At 40.5% G+C, this 20913-nt stretch overlaps 2 protein-coding genes across 2 annotated transcripts in view; one reads left to right on the forward strand and one right to left on the reverse strand.

Moving 5' to 3' along the window:
• LOC121853778 overlaps positions 1-20913 on the reverse strand; it is a 55917-nt gene that overhangs the window by 22262 nt on the left and 12742 nt on the right. The gene's annotated exons all lie outside the window — the stretch shown is intronic.
• Positions 4644-20913, forward strand: part of LOC121853828 (far upstream element-binding protein 2-like) — a 62081-nt gene continuing 45811 nt past the window's right edge. Inside the window, exons 1-3 of the mRNA XM_042348204.1 lie at positions 4644-4651; positions 5617-5734; positions 12466-12534. Of these exons, the coding sequence (XP_042204138.1) occupies positions 4644-4651; positions 5617-5734; positions 12466-12534 (195 nt within the window). The remainder of the gene's footprint in view (positions 4652-5616; positions 5735-12465; positions 12535-20913) is intronic.

Raw genomic sequence — 20913 nt, forward strand, 5'->3', positions numbered from 1 at the left:
GCTCAGCTGAACAGGGCATAAGAGGCCAGTTGGTCACCTGTTTGTAAACACTCAAAGAGGAGTTGCTAGGCTCTTGGGGTTGAGTGCCATAGACTGACAGGGTGCCAACGACTTCATGTTGTGTTGTGTTTTGTTTCGTCTTTATCTCGTCCAGTTGGAATAGTTGTTCTGTGTGTGTGTTTTTTTTGTTTATTATTATTAACTGATACAACGTTTAACAGTAGGCGAGGTGATATTGGTTGTTGTTGTAGTAGTAGTAGTAGTAGTAGAAAAAATATCACTGCCACAGTTACTACAGCTACTAATACTGTTACTCTAGTACTACTAATAATATCATATTAATAAGTCATAATAATAACGTTACGACTCATTCCAGACAAAAGCATTATTAATTAAACCTCTCACTCAGCTTACCGTTCATAATTATGCTGCTGTGAGTGTTATTATCACTTCTGTTATAACCATAAAGGCATCACAATAACGAGTAAGAACTTAATGGATTTACTGATGCTTCACGTTAAAAACATCAGCCATAAAACCTGGGAGATCGATTTTCTTTATATGCACAGAAAAACAACTAAATACTACAAGACATTCATGCCATTGTAATATCTGGCAGAGCAAAGGTTTGGAGAGCTGAATAGGCGGAACGTTTACTAGTGTTCAAGACAATAAGCTCCAGACTTAGCTACGGTTAGCCTTCTTTTCCCAGGGTGTGGATGAAAGGTTTTGACAATTTGAAGTGGCAGCTCACGCGACACCTGGGGACAGACTGGGAGTAAAAGGTGTAGCGCTCTCCATTGTTACTCGATATTTTTTTTTTTAGTGGGAGAAGAAGAATGAGGTTGTGATGTTGAATATAATACCGAGAGAGAGGAAATGAAATGTAAGCAAATATATATTGTTGTGGTTTACTGCGCCAGAGAAAACTGAACAAGAACTAGATGAATGTTTTTAATTAGAAAAGTCAGCATAAGGAAACACATTTATGCATTTAGGAACTCAGGTCTACCTTTATAATTGTCAAAAGTCAATATAAAACACGGGAATGTTCGTTGAGACGTATTGGAGATGGCAAGATAAAAAAGAAGAAAACAGATATTACTCAAATGTTTATGAGAGAAATGGGAAAACCAATGTTCAAAACGTATTAAAAAAAACCCACCCACACTAGACTACACCCTCCTCCTCCTCCTCCTCCTCCTCCTCCTCCTCCTCCTCCTCCTCTACTCGACGTTCGCCACTGCTTGTCAACACTCCATCATCTAAACCCCACAGATAAATTATTCTCCTTTCTTTCATCCCCTGACAATGTAATTCTCCTCTTTACTTACTCTTCAGGTGTAAGCCATACAGACATCATCTAACATTCATAAATTAATAGTATTATCTTCAAATGTTTGTAAGGTAAGCCCCCGTTTGTATTCTAACATCACTAACCTGAAATTAATGGAATCAATAAAAGTCTTGGCAGAGTCCCTGGCGTAGTGGAGCCGCTAAAAAAAATTAATAACAACGACAGAAGGAAATCGGCTTTACAATTAAAAAAAAAATCGCCTGACTTAAACAAAAGAGATACCAACCTAAAAACAACAATTACAAAATATAACCAGACAAACATCCAGGTGTAACGAAAGAAGAAATTGCAAAACATCATTAAGAAGTACCTGTGTTAGGAAAGACCGAGTCAAAGGGTAAACATGTGGAGGGTCTTGATTGCTCCGTCAAACCTTTGAAGTCTCGGGGGTGGCGCAAGGAACCTGGGGAGGAGGAGGAAGAGGGACCGGAGGAAGAGGAACCTGGGGAAGAGGAACGTGAGGAAGAGGAACCTGAGGAAGAGGGACATGAGGAAGAGGGACACGAGAAAGCGGGACACGAGGAAGAGGGACCTAAGGAAAAGGAACCTGGGGAAGAGAAACCTGGGGAAGAGGAACCTGAGGAAGAGGGACCTAAGGAAAAGGAACCTAAGGAAGAGGAGCCTGAGGAAGAGGAACTAAGATAAAGAAGGAGCCAGGAAGGACCGTGAGACTGGCAGGTAAAGAGGACACAAGGCACATGGGTGAGTGAGTCTTAATAAGCTTATATAAACTTATTTTATCGTTATCATTAAAACTACCACAATCATAAGCTATTATTCGCGATCCTGCAATGATATATGCCACGGATGTAATGACCCAGTAATGGTAGTTTGTACAGGGCGATTTCATATGATTTCCAATGTTCATAGATTTTTTTGTATGTAGATATTTATGAAAAAAAACTTGATGAAATGTTTGTAAGAAAAGTATTGGGGTTAAGCAAAATACTGCACTGTTGTTGGTTTGTTTTGGTACCAGACTTAATCATTGTTTTTTTTTCATTCTTTACTGTCATTAGCGTGAATAAACAACAACATGACTTACATACCTGAGACTTCATACATAGAGTAAAAGAATAAAGTCGTTCTTACTCAACGGGGAAAAAATCCATTTTACGAACCTTTACTGAGAAGAAGTTTATGACACTAGTCGATGCATCAGTGAACGTTTCCCAAAACTGACAACCTGAGCGTGTAATTGGTCGTGTGGACTCACAGTAGGTGAATCAGGCGGAGGAAAGAGACTTTACACGTATATTTATTTTTTGGTTTTCACTCATGTTGAGGGAGAGGAAAGTGAGGCTTGTTTGTTTACCTGTGAACAACGGGGATAGAGGGAGGCAAAGGGTGGAAGTAATGGATAAAGCGTGAGAGAAAGAGGCAGGGAATGATGCTAAAATGAAAGGGGGAAGAAGAGAGAGAGGGAGGTTAGTTTAGTTTAACAAATTTATTGGTTTAAGGCGGGAGGACTGTCACTTTACATCTTTACTTTGTACCCCGCGATTCAGTTACGTCCTGAAAATAAGATCTTTCTCGGGTAAAGGATGATCATGTTATCGGTAAAGAAGACGGTAATCCTCGGTCTATCGCCCTCAGAGTTATATTGGAGGCCGTAACGTGTTATGTTGTGACACTCAACAAACAGGGACCTCCTCCGCCCACACTTACAAATCCAACATCAACATCCCTTGAGATTTTTTGGCTTATATTCGTCGTACAGTGTATAGCGTGCGTTTGGAATATATATTGTTTGATACACTGCATAAATTATGCATACCATCACAAATCATTCACACACACATATATCACTCGACATAATATATATATATATATATATATATATATATATATATATATATATATATATATATATATATATATATATATATATATATATATATATATATCTGTGTGTGTGCATATATGAAATTTATTTGTAGTATAATGCACACAATCATTACCATATACAGTATATTTCATAAAAACTTACCATACACGATATATACGGTGAACTGTACACCTTGCCTATCATATATCGTGCATGTGTTTACCAAGGCGATTAACGTATTAAGGATATTGTGTTGTAAGTTGAACAGCGCCAGTACCTGTATATTGTGTTACAAGGTGGAGAGTGCCAGTACTGTACCTGTGTACTGTGGTGCAGGGTGGCGTGTGCTAGTACTGTACCTGTGTACTGTGGGGTAGGGTGGCATGTGCTAGTACTGTACCTGTGTACTGTGGGGTATGGTGGCGTGTGCTAGTACTGTACCTGTGTACTGTGGGGTAGGGTGGCGTGTGCTAGTACTGTACCTGTGTACTGTGGGGTATGGTGGCGTGTGCTAGTACTGTACCTGTGTACTGTGGGGTAGGGTGGCGTGTGCTAGTACTGTACCTGTGTACTGTGGGGTATGGTGGCGTGTGCTAGTACTGTACCTGTGTACTGTGGGGTAGGGTGGCGTGTGCTAGTACTGTACCTGTGTACTGTGGGGTATGGTGGCGTGTGCTAGTACTGTACCTGTGTACTGTGGGGTAGGGTGGCGTGTGCTAGTACTGTACCTGTGTACTGTGGGGTATGGTGGCGTGTGCTAGTACTGTACCTGTGTACTGTGGGGTAGGGTGGCGTGTGCTAGTACTGTACCTGTGTACTGTGGGGTATGGTGGCGTGTGCTAGTACTGTACCTGTGTACTGTGGGGCCGTGTGTATGGTAGGGTGGCGTGTAGCCTGTACCTGTGTACTGTGGGGTATGGTGGCGTGTGCTAACTGTACCTGTGTACTGTGGGGTAGGGTGGCGTGTGCTATACTGCACCTGTGTAGTGCAGGTGGCGTGTGCTACTGTGTACTGTATGGTGGCGTGCTAGTACTGTACCTGTGCACTGTGGTGCAGGGTGGCGTGTGTGCTAGTACTGTACCTGTGTACTGTGGGGTATGGTGGCGTGTGCTAGTACTGCCTGTGTACTGTGGGGTAGGGTGGCGTGCCAGTACTGTACCTGTGTACTGTGGTGCAGGGTGGCGTGTGCTAGTACTGTACCTGTGTACTGTGGGGTATGGTGGCGTGTGCTAGTACTGTACCTGTGTACTGTGGGGTAGGGTGGCGTGTGCTAGTACTGTACCTGTGTACTGTGGGGTAGGGTGGCGTGTGCCAGTACTGTACCTGTGTACTGTGGGGTAGGGTGGCGTGTGCTTGTATTATCTTTATTATGGTATATGGTAGAAGTACCGTGTATACTGTAGCAGTGGGTGAAGGGCGAGAGTGAAGGACCCCACCAACAAGTGAGGGGCGCCGGGATGATGAGGTAAGACTTGAGCCTTGTGACGAGGGCATCGCTCGGAGGAGGTCGAGGCCACTGCAGGTCACGCCCACCCCCAAGTACAGCAAAGTTATTACCATGTGAGAAGAGAGGGAGGGAGGGGGGAACACCTGATGTATTACTTACCGAAGCAAGATAAATTATAAATCCTCTGGTAATAATAATAATTCAATATGCAGTGGAGATTTTCTGAATTAATGAAATATATCCTCCCATAAGCTTCTTGCTGAATCCAGCCCCACCTAGCGCCCAGAGTACAATAGAATTCTCTGCTCGTCCCCTTACACTCTGAAAATACTGTACAAGAGTAAGGACAAGCAGACTTCACTTTGAACATCGCCGTCTTAGCATGCGGAGTACAACAGAAGTGCCCCACTTGACTCTAGATACTCCCTACAAGAGTAAGGTGATGAAGACTTTAACTTTAAATCCCACGGTATGCTAGCAGGAAGAGTACAACAGGGTGCGAGGCCTCACGAGCGCACGTTTCGCCCACTACGCGCCTCAACAGATGCCCGAGGGCTTGATAGCAACCTGAGCTGCCTCAGAGTGTGGACCGTGAAATACTACCTTGCTTTAAGAGTTTAAGTCCTTACGTTAAGAATGAGAATGGGGTTACGCCACCCTTCCCGCCTGACTCACAAGTGATCACAGCTGCGGAGTCTCAGGGCTTGATAGCAACCTGAGCTGCCTCAGAGTGTGGACCGTGAAATACTAACCTTGCTTTAGAGACTAAGTCCTTACGTTAAGAATGAGAATGGGGTTACGCCACCCTTCCCGCCTGACTCACAAGTGATCACAGCTGCGGAGTCTCACTGTGTTTTTGGCCTGTTGACTGTATTGCGGAGAGGCTCCACAATCGTATGTCAGAAGCTCCAGGGTCGGGGTAATTTCTGTATTAATGAGACTACAAAATCTGGGCTGTTTTGTGAATGAATATGCTACTTCAGGGTTCAGGGTATACCCTATATTAAAGTGAAACTCTTGGGCTCTCAGTATTCCTTCAGTCGAGGCTACAGGGTTCAAGGTGTTCCCTATCAAGGTATGACTCCAAAGGCAGTGGGTTGGGTTTGTTGTCTAGATAATTTGTTTGGGTTTGGCGGCATTGGTAAAGTTGTAGTAGCCTGAGGACACAAGTCTGGAAGAGCACTGGTTTGTGGTTTAATAAATAGCAGAATGGGGGCAGTTGTGCGAGACGTGTGCGGTGATCCCGTGATGGTGTGATAAGTGTTGACGTGGGAGTGGATTGGGTGTTGTGGTGGTGTAGTCGTATTGTTTAATGGTAGGGTGTGGTGATGGGTAGAGCCAAGTGGTGTAGTCATGTTGTTCTGAAGGCTGCCGAAGGTTCCTGGTAGAAGAATTAATGTGAAGTTTATTTAATTTTTGAATGTGCGTTTTCGTCTCTTTTTCGCTTTGACTTTTTCCTTATTATCTTCTATCATCTTCTATTAGTGTGAAAATATATAAAAACAAAAAGACTACAAAACAATTTATCACTGACACTGAGAACTTATTTATATTTTCTACCCCAGACCATTTTATACACAACAAATGACAGCGAAAATGGATACTATATAGGCCTGGCAGATCGCTAACGACACACTGAGTACTAAGCCATTATTAGCCTACACAAGGGATGCAGAAAGGCCGGCACTGTACCCGACTTCCTTCCCCAACAGAAAAGTCAGGTACTCGTTTACAGGTAAGATGACCAAGAATGCTTTGGATATGTTTCAGCCACCCTTAGGAAAATAGGTGAGGGTTGTATCCACTTGGCCACCGCACCTCACCGCCTTTCTCTCCAAGTGTGTCACCGTTCTCTACTAATTACAATTTACACCTTTGTAATGAACTCCCGGGCGTTTTAATTAGACTTGGAATAAAAACGCACAGACTACTGGATCACAACCTTGTTCAGCTGCCAGTGACAATGTTAGAGTTACCCGTCAATCAATCAACTTTCTCCGTGATTTGTGTTATATTTTACCCCTACGTCTTGCTGTTATTCAGTATCAATAGTTCTAATATGTCTGATCCTATATTCTGTCTGTCTGTCTGTCTTTTTCCTTCCCCTTCTTATATACAGTAATCCCTCTGAACCTATCAACTGTCTTTCTTCACCTGTCTGCTGACCTTTCTCCCCTGCCCGTTGAACTTCTTTCCCTGCCTGTTGTTTTCCTTCCCTTACTTGCTGTCTGTTCCTCTGTTTTGTTTTCTTGTACCCTCCTGCTACCTGCCTGTTCCTACTGGCTGTCTCTCCTCAAATTAATCTGCGTGTTATAAAGAAAAGGAGTCTTATATGTTACTGTTAGTTACTTTTTTTTATCCAGAGTCCAGGAAACCGGTAAAGTTTTTAAGCTGTTTACGTACGTACACACACACACACACACACATAGATAAAGCGGACCTATGAAACTTTATCACTGGCACAGTAACACCGCAACAGACGTTCACCATATAACCCAAAAAGCATAGCAAGATTAAGATCAATCTTGTGCAAGAATTTTAGGTGATACAAAAAAAAACTTTAGGGTTACGAGGAACTTATAAATGATTCGAAATAAGATCTAAAGCTGACGTAATTGTCTGTAAATATTACCAGTGAATAATTTGGGTTATTACTGGAGATCTGGAGAATGCTGCGTGAACAGATGATATTATTCTTAATGAACTGACACACTGAAGGGTTGCAGTTTGTTGGGTTTCATTGATGTTAACGGGCGAACAAAAAGTCAATTGTATATGTATTTGTAAACAATAGAAACATCGATTCATTGGGAGCCAGACTTTCTGGATTGTGTTGTGGCCTGTGACGAGTCGTGCCGTAACCACTACGAAATGAAAACAAACTTCATAACTCACCAGAGTAACACGGGAGCCCCTGGCCTAACATCGTTCACAGAGCTGGGAAGGTTAAAACATCCCCGTTTTTCAGTAAGAGACTCATCACTAATTACCGAAAATTACTATTCCCATGTGTTGAAATACTGATTGTGGCAAAAACTCGGAGAAAAACGGCATGAAAACATCCCTGTCAAGACCACTTGTGCTTGTCAAGAGACTAGTGACAAGTGAAACACATGACTTGGCCCGCTGTCAAACTTTAAACTTGCTGGCAAGTTAATAACACCTTGATGGGTGTATTCATCACACGGTATAATGAGTGTTAACGACTGTGTCACCTCCTTTGTTTCTCTTCGGCAAATTTAATTATCTATTAAACTTCCTCGTGCGTATATTTATGTCATAATCACCCAATCTTTTGATTTTTCAGAAATAGTTTTTAGTAAAAATACAAACAACAGTTCGGACAAACATTATGACGTATTCCTTGCGTCTCAGTGATGTCAGAGTGACGTCCATGAACCACGCGATGACGTCATGGTGGAGTACCTACCTATCTGCCCATTAAGCCATTAAGAAAGTAAACACTGCACTCGGGCCACGACTTGATAAATAAACGATGTAAGTTTACATCTCCTTGTAGCTCTTGACACTCTAAGAGCAGCTTAGAAAAATAATAACTTTTTTCTTGTTTACTATAAATTTCCCCATTATAACATTTGAGTCTCGTTACAGTAGAGTGGAAAAGTTTCGTCATTCACTCCCAGCTCAAATGATTTCTTACATCCGTTTTCTGTCGAGTCTCTCTTTCCGGACTTTTACCGCTGAGGATTCCCAGGTTTAACAATCAAGAGGAAACTCGGGCAGAACGTGAGGAAACTGACTAAAACAAAATAATCACGTTGTGTCTAACATCAAGCGTTGTGGTGTGTTTTGTCACGCACCTGGTAAACTACTTCTAAATCACGATCTCAAAATTTCACAGCTACATTTTATGCTCACGGAGATAATTTTCTAATTTAAATGCAGATACAGCAAACTTTGTCAGTAAGAAAGGGTTATACGTCTCCCGTGGTAGAGGCGATGCATTTATAACGTAGAAAACTAATTATTATTTAATTAGGATTATCGCAAGACCCAGAGGTTTAGAAGTTAAGTACACTTCGTGGTGAGGCACTCTAGGGGAAGGGAAAGAACGATAACTGGTTTAATTGTGTCCCAGTTCTAATAAACCACAACCTAACATAGTCATCAAGGATTGGACCCAAAATCCTTATGGTTCCCAGTGGCACCCAGTCGTCATGAGCCCAAGATCAAATAGACTCCGATTGTCTTGACCTCCAATTCGAATAGTTTAGTTTATTAGTTTGAATTTTATCAGGACTGGGGCCATTTGACCTCCAACTTGGGAGCAAACTTCAACGCTGCGAGACACGAGGAAGCAGTGTGGGCAGCTCCTGTCATAACTGTGAAATGGAACAGAGAGATGACGGGAAGAGCTCGGGGGACGGAGATACGAAATTTCAAAGGGATTTAATGAGGGAGAAGATGAAAGAATTACGTTGTTTCAAAGGAAGTCATACAGGCAGGTAGTATCGATGACTGCTCAGGTGTTTATGCGTAGAGGAAGAGAGTGGTGACGTCGAAATGCTAAAGGAGGTAGACGGTAGACTTAGCGAGTGTATTGTCATTATGACGATTTCTCGGATCCACACTTACACACATATATTTGTATCGTGTAAATACATAAGTCACTGAAGTTTTATATCAGTTTGTCGACTCTAACTAATATCAATACAGTATAATCTAATATTAAACAAAAGTCATCATCATAGGATAGTTTAGAATGAATGAAAAAATCAACACTGAATAAATATGATTAAAAAAAATGGAAATAAAAAGGTGAAGGGGCGATCAGAGTATTATTCCATGACAAATGAAAACTGGAAAACATAAATTTGTTAAATCAAATAAAAAAAATCACAAAGGGGGTTTTAAGTCTAAACTCCAGGCATTAGTACTCGTGAAGCCTTGATAATGTGTGTGGGATGTTGTCATAGCGAGCAACAATGTTGTAATTCTTGTGAAAAAAATATGTATACATTCCCACTGCAAGTTTCATCCCTTTAGACAAATATGAAATAATAATATAGCGAGTGATTCCAGGCACCTTTTTTTAATTAATATATAAATAATTGATTTACTGTTGTATGTTAAATGAACAGTTTTTAAGCTTCCCTTGTTATGTACAACAAACTATTGTTTCTAAAATACAAAATTATGAAACAGAAAATTTATTTCAGCATTTTTCTAACAATGTCCACTGTATCTTAAGGGAGACCGGGTTACTCTCCCTGGGGAAGGGCGGAGTCACTCAACTCCTGGGGCTCCAGTGATACACTTTACCAAAACAAAAAACTAAATCGGCAGAATCACTTCATCGGCCTTCAATGGATTTTCAAAATTATATTTCTTAAGTACCTAAGTAACTAACTATATACTTAACTGGGACATTATGTGCGTTTTTCTCAAAACATATATCTCTACAGTACAGTATGTTATCACAACCACCCATGACTAAAACAACCCATATCACTCAGCCACACTCCAGCATCAGTTCGTGTTACTCAGTATTCACATTTTCAAACCTCAACAGCCTGAGTCACGTCCCTCGAAGAGTGTCATCTGGTAAGTACTTGTAAAACACGACGCAAGTTAAGAAAAAAGGTAGCTTATATCTCCTTCAGATAAATCCACAAGGGGTAAGAAAACTAATTGTCTTACTGCATGTTAAAGTGAAGGTTGTAACGAGGAGTCGTCTCCCGAGGCATAAGACCCCTCACTACGTGGACTCCCCCATCTTCCACCGTCTTGTTAGGCCTGACTCCCTCAGGATCCGCTTGTTCAGGATAATAACGCCGAGTATTCTTTACACCTGCCCGCTTTAGGGACCAGCTGCTTCTAATTATAATAATATCTTGCTCGATCCCTCCCACTACTAGACTAATTTAGCTCCATTTTCATATAATTTTTACCGAAAATACAAATGCAGGGAGGTAGGCGGCAGCTGGTTAATCTAACACAGTGAAAAAACTGCACTCGCAGAAAAGTACCGAGGTCCTCCTGTATACTGAGTTACCCGAAAAAAAGGGAAAGGGATCGAGGTAGACCGTCCTTGTAGAAGCAAATATTCTGTCTAATTGCGCCAGTTAGACCTTTTAAAAGTTACCAGAATACATGACTAACGATAACCAAAGGTAGGAGGCGATACAGGTGAGACAACAGAGGTGAACCAATGGGAATGATAATGACAGAGGCTCCTTCTAACGCCCACCTACACCACTATCCACACAACCACTCTTAACATCTCTAGTCTTCATGTGGGGCCAGGATGGGGGAGGGGGCTGTGGTACTAATGCAATAACATATTCTCACAATTAGTGGATGTTGATTGGTGTAGGGCATTATAGGTGAGGAATAAATAATTACAGGGTATCAATAATCACACGAAACAGCTTACGTTGTTATAGGTTATTACTGCGCTTCAACGACTAAGGTCTTGAAGAGCGTAACAAGGTTAGTAATTAAACTATCAAACCAAAATTTAAAAATTATGAGATAAAACTCACTGTTTAAAGATCGTGTCCTCCATGATCCAATGTTAAATGTATGTATATAATTTTTCGTAAGGTAAGTATGTTGTTGTGATAAATATCAGTGAAATTCATTTTCTTTTTATATACGAGGGAGGTAAAGTTTTTCTTCTTAAATAAAAGATGTTGGATGATTAGTACATCCATGGACGTAAATGAATGACTTTATGTCAGTATTAACAAAATACAGCTGTGGTCTTTGACATTCAGAACGTGCACTGAAGTGTGTACGTAAAGTAAGTCTCTGCGTAAAGTCAGTCTCTAGAAAGTAACTCTCCGAAAACAAGATTTTTATCAAAAACAAATTATAATTTTATGGCAGTAAATAAATATAAGTTTATAATTTCAAGAACAAATTAATTTAGAACATCATGCACTGCCCGTTGAAATCTTCTCAACTCTCAAAATTTCTGACATTGAAATATTATGTTGCTTTTAGGAAATATGCTGTATGCTATATTTATTTAATTAGTTTTGCATAATATAGTTGATACTTATTTTAGATTCATTGTAAATTAATTACTGGTATGTTTTAGTGAAAATTAATATGTAGAGTTCACTATTTTACTCTTAGCTTCAGTCTCTTAACTGATAAAATTCTCCTGATCATCAGATACTGTCATTCATACGGATATTTTGTTGAGCCTATGTAATGAAGCCCTGTGTTTACCTCCCGGTGTTCTATGTGAAGTTCGCCTTAAATTGTTTCGTTTCTTTAGATTCTATCAGATGACAAGGCACCTGTCGAGTTATCGTTCTTTTCTGTTCATATCGTTCCCTTCCAACGATCTTCCCTTACCCTATCCCCGTCAACCTCACAGATTCCTCGCAGATATGTTGACCCAAACGAGCTTTACCCTCCCTTAGCATCACAACATCTGAAGGAGATAATGAGCACGTAACAATGGTTGGTGTCTCATTCAGGTCCCAGGGGAGTGGTTAAGCAACTTTACGTCTCCCTTCAAATTATATCACTGTACTTAACTCTATGGTACATGCAGTCTAGTGCCTTCGTGTATTACAGAGAATCACAGAGGTGCAAGTGATATCGCTTGAGCAGTGACTACAATGAAACGGAGAATGAAATTGAGTTCTGAGGCAGACAGTCCAACAGCGCGTAGTTCATTAAGTCAAGCACCTCTTAAGAGCAACCAACAGATCAACACCTTCAGGTGATTAACATGAGAGCTCGTGACATTACCAAGCGTGAATAACCAAGACAGATTTGGGAGTAAGGTGGAAATCCTTGTACGCGTAGCCAGATGGTATTAAATGTCCACTCATATTTTCTTGTACTTGCAGTTGCACACAGAGACTTGTGGTTCCATCCGAGGTGGAGAGTATGGAGGCCGTCCCACACCTTACTGGACTGTGAGTCAGTGTCTAGACGCCCCGGGCACTAACACACAAACTAGCACCGGTCATTGATGAAGACGGTGGCTGGACAAGATACTAAAACCTAAAGTGTCAGACCTTTGTATTTCTATTGTTTCTTATGTTGTCTGAGAAACTATTATATAGAGCAGGAAAAACACTGTTCATAATATAACCCTTTAAGCACTGTGACTAGTTATATATTGATTAAGGCCAATAACTAGCACATAATTTCATGTATTTTTATTTTGTGAAAGAAAATTAAGGAACTGCTCTAACATTGTGAACTATTTCGATAAAAAAAAATCTCTAACTATGAAACTTGTAAACTGGCCTTTGATGCAGGTCCAAGAATGCAGTATCACCTTTCATGAGAAAACGCTGAACATCCCTGAAAAATACCGACAGCAATGAATCGTGGATAAGGAGGATGCCCTGGCCTCTCTAGACGCGCTCACACACACACACACATATATACCACGCGCGCGTCTGTGTCTTTGGGGGTGGTTGAGTGTTGAGCAGTGTGGACACCATCAGCTGTATCATTACATCATTTTTCATTATGCCATCACCAGTCTCATCCCCCATCAGTAATACTGTTATGTTTACCTACGTCCTTCTACAGAGTTAAAACTGTTATAAATCAATTATTAAACTACTGTACACGGCTCCATACCCTCCACCTTGGGCCATGATTTCAGTGTTTACCCAACAAGTGCATATATTATCTTAGTGTTATCTGAGTTTAAAGTGAAAGATGGACTTGACTACACTGCTGGAGTCTTGTGGTACACTGAGGGTGGCGGGTGAAATAAGTGTGTGAGTTATTAAGTGAGGGGGAATGAGATAAATCAGCTGAGCAAAGTGTTCAACTTGTTATCTCTGTCTCTCTTGTCTTTCTTATTTATTTTTTGAATGTGCACCAAATCGTTTCTATTTTCTCAAATTCAGTAAATACGGCTAAAGTGCACGTGAGGTCATCTGATTTAAAACAATTACAGATGACATCATCATTATATAATCTTAGAAAAATGTAGTGACTTAAACACCATATAATGTAACAATATCCTTAACACTCCTGGGTAAAACAAGACATATTTAAACAGGAGCCATAAGTGTCGATGTTGCAGCTATAAAAATACAGAAATATCAACTTATAAATGGGAACACTAAGAAGTACTGTCACAGGTGCTCTACACACCTCGCTTCCAGCATTTACCTGTCTCGACCACAGAAAACGTACTGCTGTTGAACCATGATGGATGACGTGAACACTTAGATAAAATAACTTAGTCTTGGCATAATGGTTTCTTTTATATTAATCAATTTGTTTTAATTTAAGAATTAATGCCCTAAAAATTAGATTCTTTTTCGAGACTACATTTTTTTTTTTAAGATTAACTAAACGCTGCTTAAGAAATTAACTAAATTCATAAGCAAGGTGAACGGAATATCAACTTGGATTAGATAAGCGGGAGAAAGTATAACTAACTCTAGCGAAACACATCAATAATTAGTACAAAATGAAGATCTTATGTATCCAGACCTGAATGAGTCACTGCCAAGCTTATGGATAAACTTTATCATCTCCAGTTTATCATTTAATTCAAAACTTTCATTGAATATATGTAAGTAAAGCCTATCATGATAATTCGTTGCTTCCTCTGGTAGTTTTGCCAACATCTAAATAATTTTTATCGTGCATTGTTACACACAACTTTCAAAAGAAAAAACCTTAATGGGAAAACTTTTCAGTGTTGTCTATTCATTCATTTAATTCATAGAAAACTATTTACGCAACGCCCAAAATGTGTTATACAGCTCATTAAATTTTATATATTGGACTTTTTGTATTTTTAAAACCCAATTTCATAATAGTTAGTTTTCATCATAATACTTAAACACAGACGATCGCATAAGTCAGATGTCTGAGCATAAACTACATGTGTGGTATTAAGTTTATTCACATGTATAAAAATTTCTTGCCTCACCGACGATGATGATGTCTTCATATAAACAAAACTAACTTAGCGACAGATATACTCCCAGTGCGTAAAGAAGATAATGTGAGAAATAGATTGAGAGACGGTGAGAGAAAGGAAGGTGAGGGGAGAGGAAGGTGAGGGGAGAGGAAGGTGAGGGGAGAGGAAGGTGAGGGGAGAGGAAGGTGAGGGGAGAGGAATGAACAGTTGTGAATAATAAGGAGTTTTAGTGTCGCGATTTAAAATTTTGCAGTAAATCTGTTGGGTGTAAGATATATGTAGGTACCAACTTACACGCTATGTACGTTGGAGTGCGTATACTTGTTTATGTTTACATACGTGTGTGTGTGTGTGTGTGCGAGAGAGAATGAGAGAGCTTGTATGGCCCCAATGAGTACTCTCCACCCCATAAATCATTCCTTAAGTTCTGATAACCCCCCCTACCCCCACAAGCCCTGTGGCAATGCTTACTGCCACTGAACCTCCTTCAGTAGTTATAGCAGAAAGAGCAGCTGCAGCCTGAGTTAGTGCCCCTGGCGTGGGGTAGAGTAGACTCCACAGTCCAATTACTGACGGGGAAGGAGGTATTAGTTGGTGGAGTAGGTCCTCTCCGCCTCACTACCTGTTCAAGGTCCTCCTCCACTAGCAACCTGTGAGTGTCGTCGGGCTGTGTTTTGTACATAGTATAAGGTGATCCTCACACGTGACGTGACGCTTCCTTTTTGAAGATTTATTTATTCCTCTGTCTAGTCATAGACGATCATATAATCATAATACAGTACCGGTACTTATAAATGAATAGTTTCAAACTAACCAAAACTGACCTAACCTAACCTAATCATTTCACTGTCTTTTAATAAATCACACCATTTTTTCCATATACAAATTAATTGGATGCTTGGATTATGTAATGAATGTGTGGTGTAAAATGTGGTACAAATTACGAGTAAATCAGCAAACTATATTTCACAGAAGTTTTAGCCGCTAAAAGCACAGCGTTGTGCTCCAGGGGTGGGCAGTTTTAATTGCATACAAATAGTTTTACACCCTTTTTGTAAAAATTCATCGCATTTCTTTTTTGTATTCCTTCGGTAGAGCGGACACCAACACCACATGTCTCCAAAATATTCAACATAGTTCCCGTATGCTATAGTGTTGCTCATCACTATAAGTCAGACGATTGTTCATGCAACACAAGTAAGACCCGACTCGTCTCTCACTGTCACAGGATTAAACCAATGAGCCTTAACACGATCCCTTTTATCTGTGACCTTGACTTACATCGTTTAGTAGCTTAAGGAATGGCTTTTCCGTCTAATGAATAACTTATTGACCCAGTGAGTAAGCGTGTTACCCCCTCTCACTCACCCCGCCCTGAGATAGTGTGTTGTTGAATAATTCTTAGTCCCTCTTGTTACCTCAGAGTTAGTAGATGATCACCTTAGATCACAAACCAAACAATTCAAGTTTTATTCATCCGTGAAAAAGGACTGTACGGACGCTCTCGATGAGGTAGGAAGGACAGACACGTACAGACAATGACAATACCAACCTCTGCTCGTGGTTGTGAGGTAGTTAAACGTATAATATAAATTGCCTTCTTGACGGATATCTACATCTATCAATACTTATATGTAAAGTCTTGTTTAGTATTATGTATTGATCCCTCACAATCAGGTACAGTGTGTCCAATGTACACCACCCGTGGAGGCTGAGGGCTGTAGGCTCTGAACTTTTAAAATTTTCATTGATTTTTTTTAGCTCAACTTCGGGTCTGGTATATACCAAACCTTATTACAAGACCTGATTATACAATATATTTAAGAATATTTAAAAATGTTTGAATATGCTAACCATGTCAGTATACGCTAACTGAGAACACAGAGGCGGAAATTTACAGTACATCAACCTCGAATGTAATTTATATAGAACATTTTCGCCATGAAACGCCAAACATTAAATATTAAAACGATAGTCGGAAGAACTCGCCAGGGAGACCTCTTCTGTCATCTTGGTTGTTCTGTCTCTCTACTGACAGCTGGCAGTCAGCATCCCCAGTCAGTTTCAGAGGTTGGCCACCCTAGTCATACATACACGGACACCAGACACGACACCTTAAACATACGAATATTAACTTCATACAAGTCACCCTACCCATTCTAAAGTGAACATCGCCTGTCGTAGATAAAAAGATAGTGAGGGGAGAGTGGAGGCTGAATGGAGGAACACACACACACACACACACACACACACACACACACACACACACACACACACACACACACACACACACACACACACACACACACACACACACACACACACACCCACTCACACACACACACACACACACAGGTAAGAGAATCACTGTGTCAATTATTTCAGGGTAATGATTCCTCCAAATGCGATGCACAAACAGGTGACCAGCAATACAATCACAGCCTGACTAGAATTACGCCAACTTAATGAGAATGTCCAACCAAGAGATCGACAGCTTCCCTCAACATAATAATTAACCTGTAGTGAGGAACAATAGCACAGGCGATGAGACACAGTGTAGTCCAATAAGGAGCTATACATCGAATAAAAGCGTTGTAAACAAGGTAGAGAAATGGAGATGAATGTGAGCAACTTATTTTACACACACACACACACACACACACACACACACACACACACACACACACACACACTGGCGTTCCATATGACTTTCGTAAACAAAATTGAGCCAAGGTATTGTTTGGTCGTAATCTTATTAACCATTTTTAGTTAGACGAGTCTGCTAGTTATAGAATATATAATATTATCAGAAACTATCGGAATGTTATTAAACTGCATTTTTAACATTTGTATTAAGAAATACGAAAAAAAGGAATATCTGTTCAGCGATGGTTGAGCAACTCGGCTGATAACAGAACATCAGAGAGGAACACCAGCGAACGAAAAATGACTACGGTTGTGTTCTATGACGGGAATTTTTTGTTGCCCCCTTCAAAGCCTTAGCCTTGGCATATACCGGTAATAATGCCGCCATGTGTGCCCAGCTGTCCCATCTAGACAAGTGTCAATACAATGTCTTTCACTGCCTCTAGCCAGTTCACTGTAAACACGCCATCTCCAGATGTAAGCAACAACTTTCTTTGTGGCTGACGGCAAACTCTCATGATTCAAAATATTGTGATATAGTCCCCCTCCCATACCATACTTCACGTAGCAAGAAAGTCTCAATCTTATCAAGCCACATGGTTGTCAAACTCTGGAAATACTGTACAAACTAAGACTAAATATGACGTGCATATTCAAGAATTATATTTATCGAGGGATGAAAATAGGATCAATAACTGAGTTACAGGACAAATAATATTACATGGATGGTGAGTCTATTGATTTTTTTAGTTCTATATGTGTCAGCATTAGCAAAAAGAACTTGTTGTTTTTATAACGAGAATCTGTGACGTACTGTATGTGTTGTTTAGTAATTGACACTATAGAGATCACGTATTTAGGATGAGAGTTGATGTAACCCGATAATTGGGTCTGTAGATACATTTTACAACCAAACACGAAGATCATGAATCACACTCCAGGAAACCTGAGTAAAACTCTTACGATTTATTACCACTAACGATGGATTCGACTTTGGGCATTAAAGTAGAACTGTATATTTCTTTCTCTAGCTCTAAAAAATAAGTCTATATAACTCTTCCACTGCTGCAAAAAAAAAAGACACTCGTATACGGGATCAGCTCAGTTGTAAAGTAATTAGGATCGATCAACTTTATTTTGGAAAAGTTCTATTTTAGCTGGAGTAAATTTCACGAAAAATATTTTATATTAACTTAACTACAATTCTATCGAAATCAGTTGAGGGCAAAGTACTTTTGCCAAGCATATGGGAAATAAGGCTTCAACGTCTCCCTCCAAGTTACAGTAATTAACATTAACGAGTAAAAGATAATTTCATAATTTTCTTGTAATTTGTTTTCACACAATTTATCAGAGCAAATTAGGAGGATGTGTTTTGAATATAATTTAGGAATAATACTTTTACGTCAATAAATTCTTATCAGATTACGTTTATTTCAACTGTAGTAAAAATTAGCTAACTATTTTTCTACACTTCTGCTAACGATATACTTCAAAATCCAGCAAGTTCTACTTTACAACAGACAGCCAGTCAACTATTGTTTTTATTAACGTACAAAAACCAAGCGAGTGTAATGGATCTGAACACACAAAAAACACCCGGATGTGGCGTGACTTTTCCCTATACCGCGTTGCGTTGTCTCTTTCTCAAGGCAATTACCTGGAGACTCAAAAAGCTAATTGTTTTTAACGCGCTTGTGGATGAGCCCCTCACATGCTGCTGGCCCACGGCGCTCTAATGAAGTGAGAATATTATTATGACCTTCACGTTAGAGCAAGTGCGGTCTTATGGTATTTGTTATATATAAAAAAAATGGCACAATTTACGTAAAAAGTTAAATACTACGTTGCTTCGTGTGATTTTTTACAAGCGTATAGTCGTCTAAGACTTCCTGGAAAAGACGGCAATTTCTCAGATCGTGCTAATGTATTAATAATTTCTAAGGTACTAACTATATAACGAGTCTCAAGAGAATCGAACTATGCAAGTAGTCCCAAGAATGCGCACAAACGTCTAAATTATGGGTAGATCGGATCCATCGTCTAAATTAAGAGGATCCCATCGTCTAAATTAAGAGGATCTAACTGTGTAACCTCTGATCTTGGGTTTAGAAGACGACAGTAAAACTCACAGTATCATAATTGATTGTCTTATGAAGATCGTGTTGAAATGAATGTATGAGAATTTAAATATCAAACAAAAAATACAAAAATAATGATTTATCTTATATTAAGGCAGTTATGAAAATAATAGGTGAACGGTTGTGTGACCCGGCATTAACGATTAAAAAAATGAGTGAGACGACTACCTTAGGGCATAACAAAGAGGGAGCATTTGGCATGCCCCCCTGCGAACGACCACAGTTTTTAACATAGCTGAAATTTCGTCTGATTAATTTTAGCCGAAGACAGACACAGGCTATATGACCTGCCAAGCCACAAGTACCCCAACTATTACATATATCTCTGTTGTCTCTGAATGTTTTAAAGTTTTCATTTAATTTATTTATGTTTACATTATTCATAAAAGGATTTTCATCGCCATAATCAACACAAATGACCATCTAAAGTATGTGTAGTGAATAAATACAAGCAACATATAGTTTAAAAGGCTTTATCTATCGTTAGTGGCAGCCCCCCCCCCCTACCCCCCAAAAAAAAAAGCTTCATATCGTCCATTGTTGTGTATAACTTCGCATTTGTGTGTCAATCCTGTCCAAGCACAACCATTATCTGCCTGACGACTAGTTGATAGGAGGCGATGATTGAGAGGAATTGAATGTCTGTTTTCCTACATGTTTATCTGTCTAAATGTCTCTTCCGTCAATTACTTTCACCGCCTACTCTTCCCTTCCCCACCAACATCACCCACTCCTCCCCTATCTCTCCCCTTCCCCACCACCACCGCCACCACCACCCCATACCTATCACCATATCTCTTCATACTGCTACCGACTCCTTCGCCCTATCTCACTTATCTCCCATCACTTCCATTCTCTCCCTCCTCTACCTTCCCTATTCCATTCGTCTCCAATTCCCCCATCACCACCTTTTCTTCTCCCATCACCTGTTCCCTCCATCAACATCACTACCTCCTCCTCCTACCACCTCCCCCCAACCAGCGCCATCACACAACCTCTTCCACCTTGCTCCTTCCGCCCCCTCCCTCCTTGCTCCTTCCACCCCGTCTACCTCCACCTCCACCCTCACCTCTACCACGTCCCCTACCCCGAACTCCTTCCCTACACCATCTCAACCCATTACCTCCATCGTTCTCCACCTCCACCTCCTACCCTCTAACACCACCTTCACTCTCACGCACCACTTCCACAACCTCCACCTTACCTTATTCCACACCTGATACCCACATCCCTACACTTCCATCTACAACTCCACCCACACCTTCATCCACACCTCTAGCTCTCTTGCTCGTGGGGGGGGCTTGAGACGGCCACTCAGCAGAGGAGAGTGTGCAGCCACTTGGACACTTAGTATGTCACAAGAGGGTTAGGAACAAGGCGCCTCAACACGATCTGCCAGCCAAGGGCGTCTCCATGAGCCGCTCTCTGGAGATCATCGCACCAGCCAGTTAAAGTTCCCGACTGTTCTACATACTAGCCAGCGAAAGGGATCTTCTAGACGACAGCTACGCAGCTCGAGATACGAGGGTGATCAAGGGATTTTTCTGGCTATTAGTCAACCTATCAAGAGGTTTCTTAGTGAAGGGATTATCTGGCTATTGTAGGAT

This window comes from Homarus americanus, unplaced genomic scaffold, assembly GCF_018991925.1.
Source record: "Homarus americanus isolate GMGI-L3 unplaced genomic scaffold, GMGI_Hamer_2.0 scaffold18703, whole genome shotgun sequence".
Lineage (NCBI taxonomy): Eukaryota > Metazoa > Arthropoda > Malacostraca > Decapoda > Nephropidae > Homarus > Homarus americanus.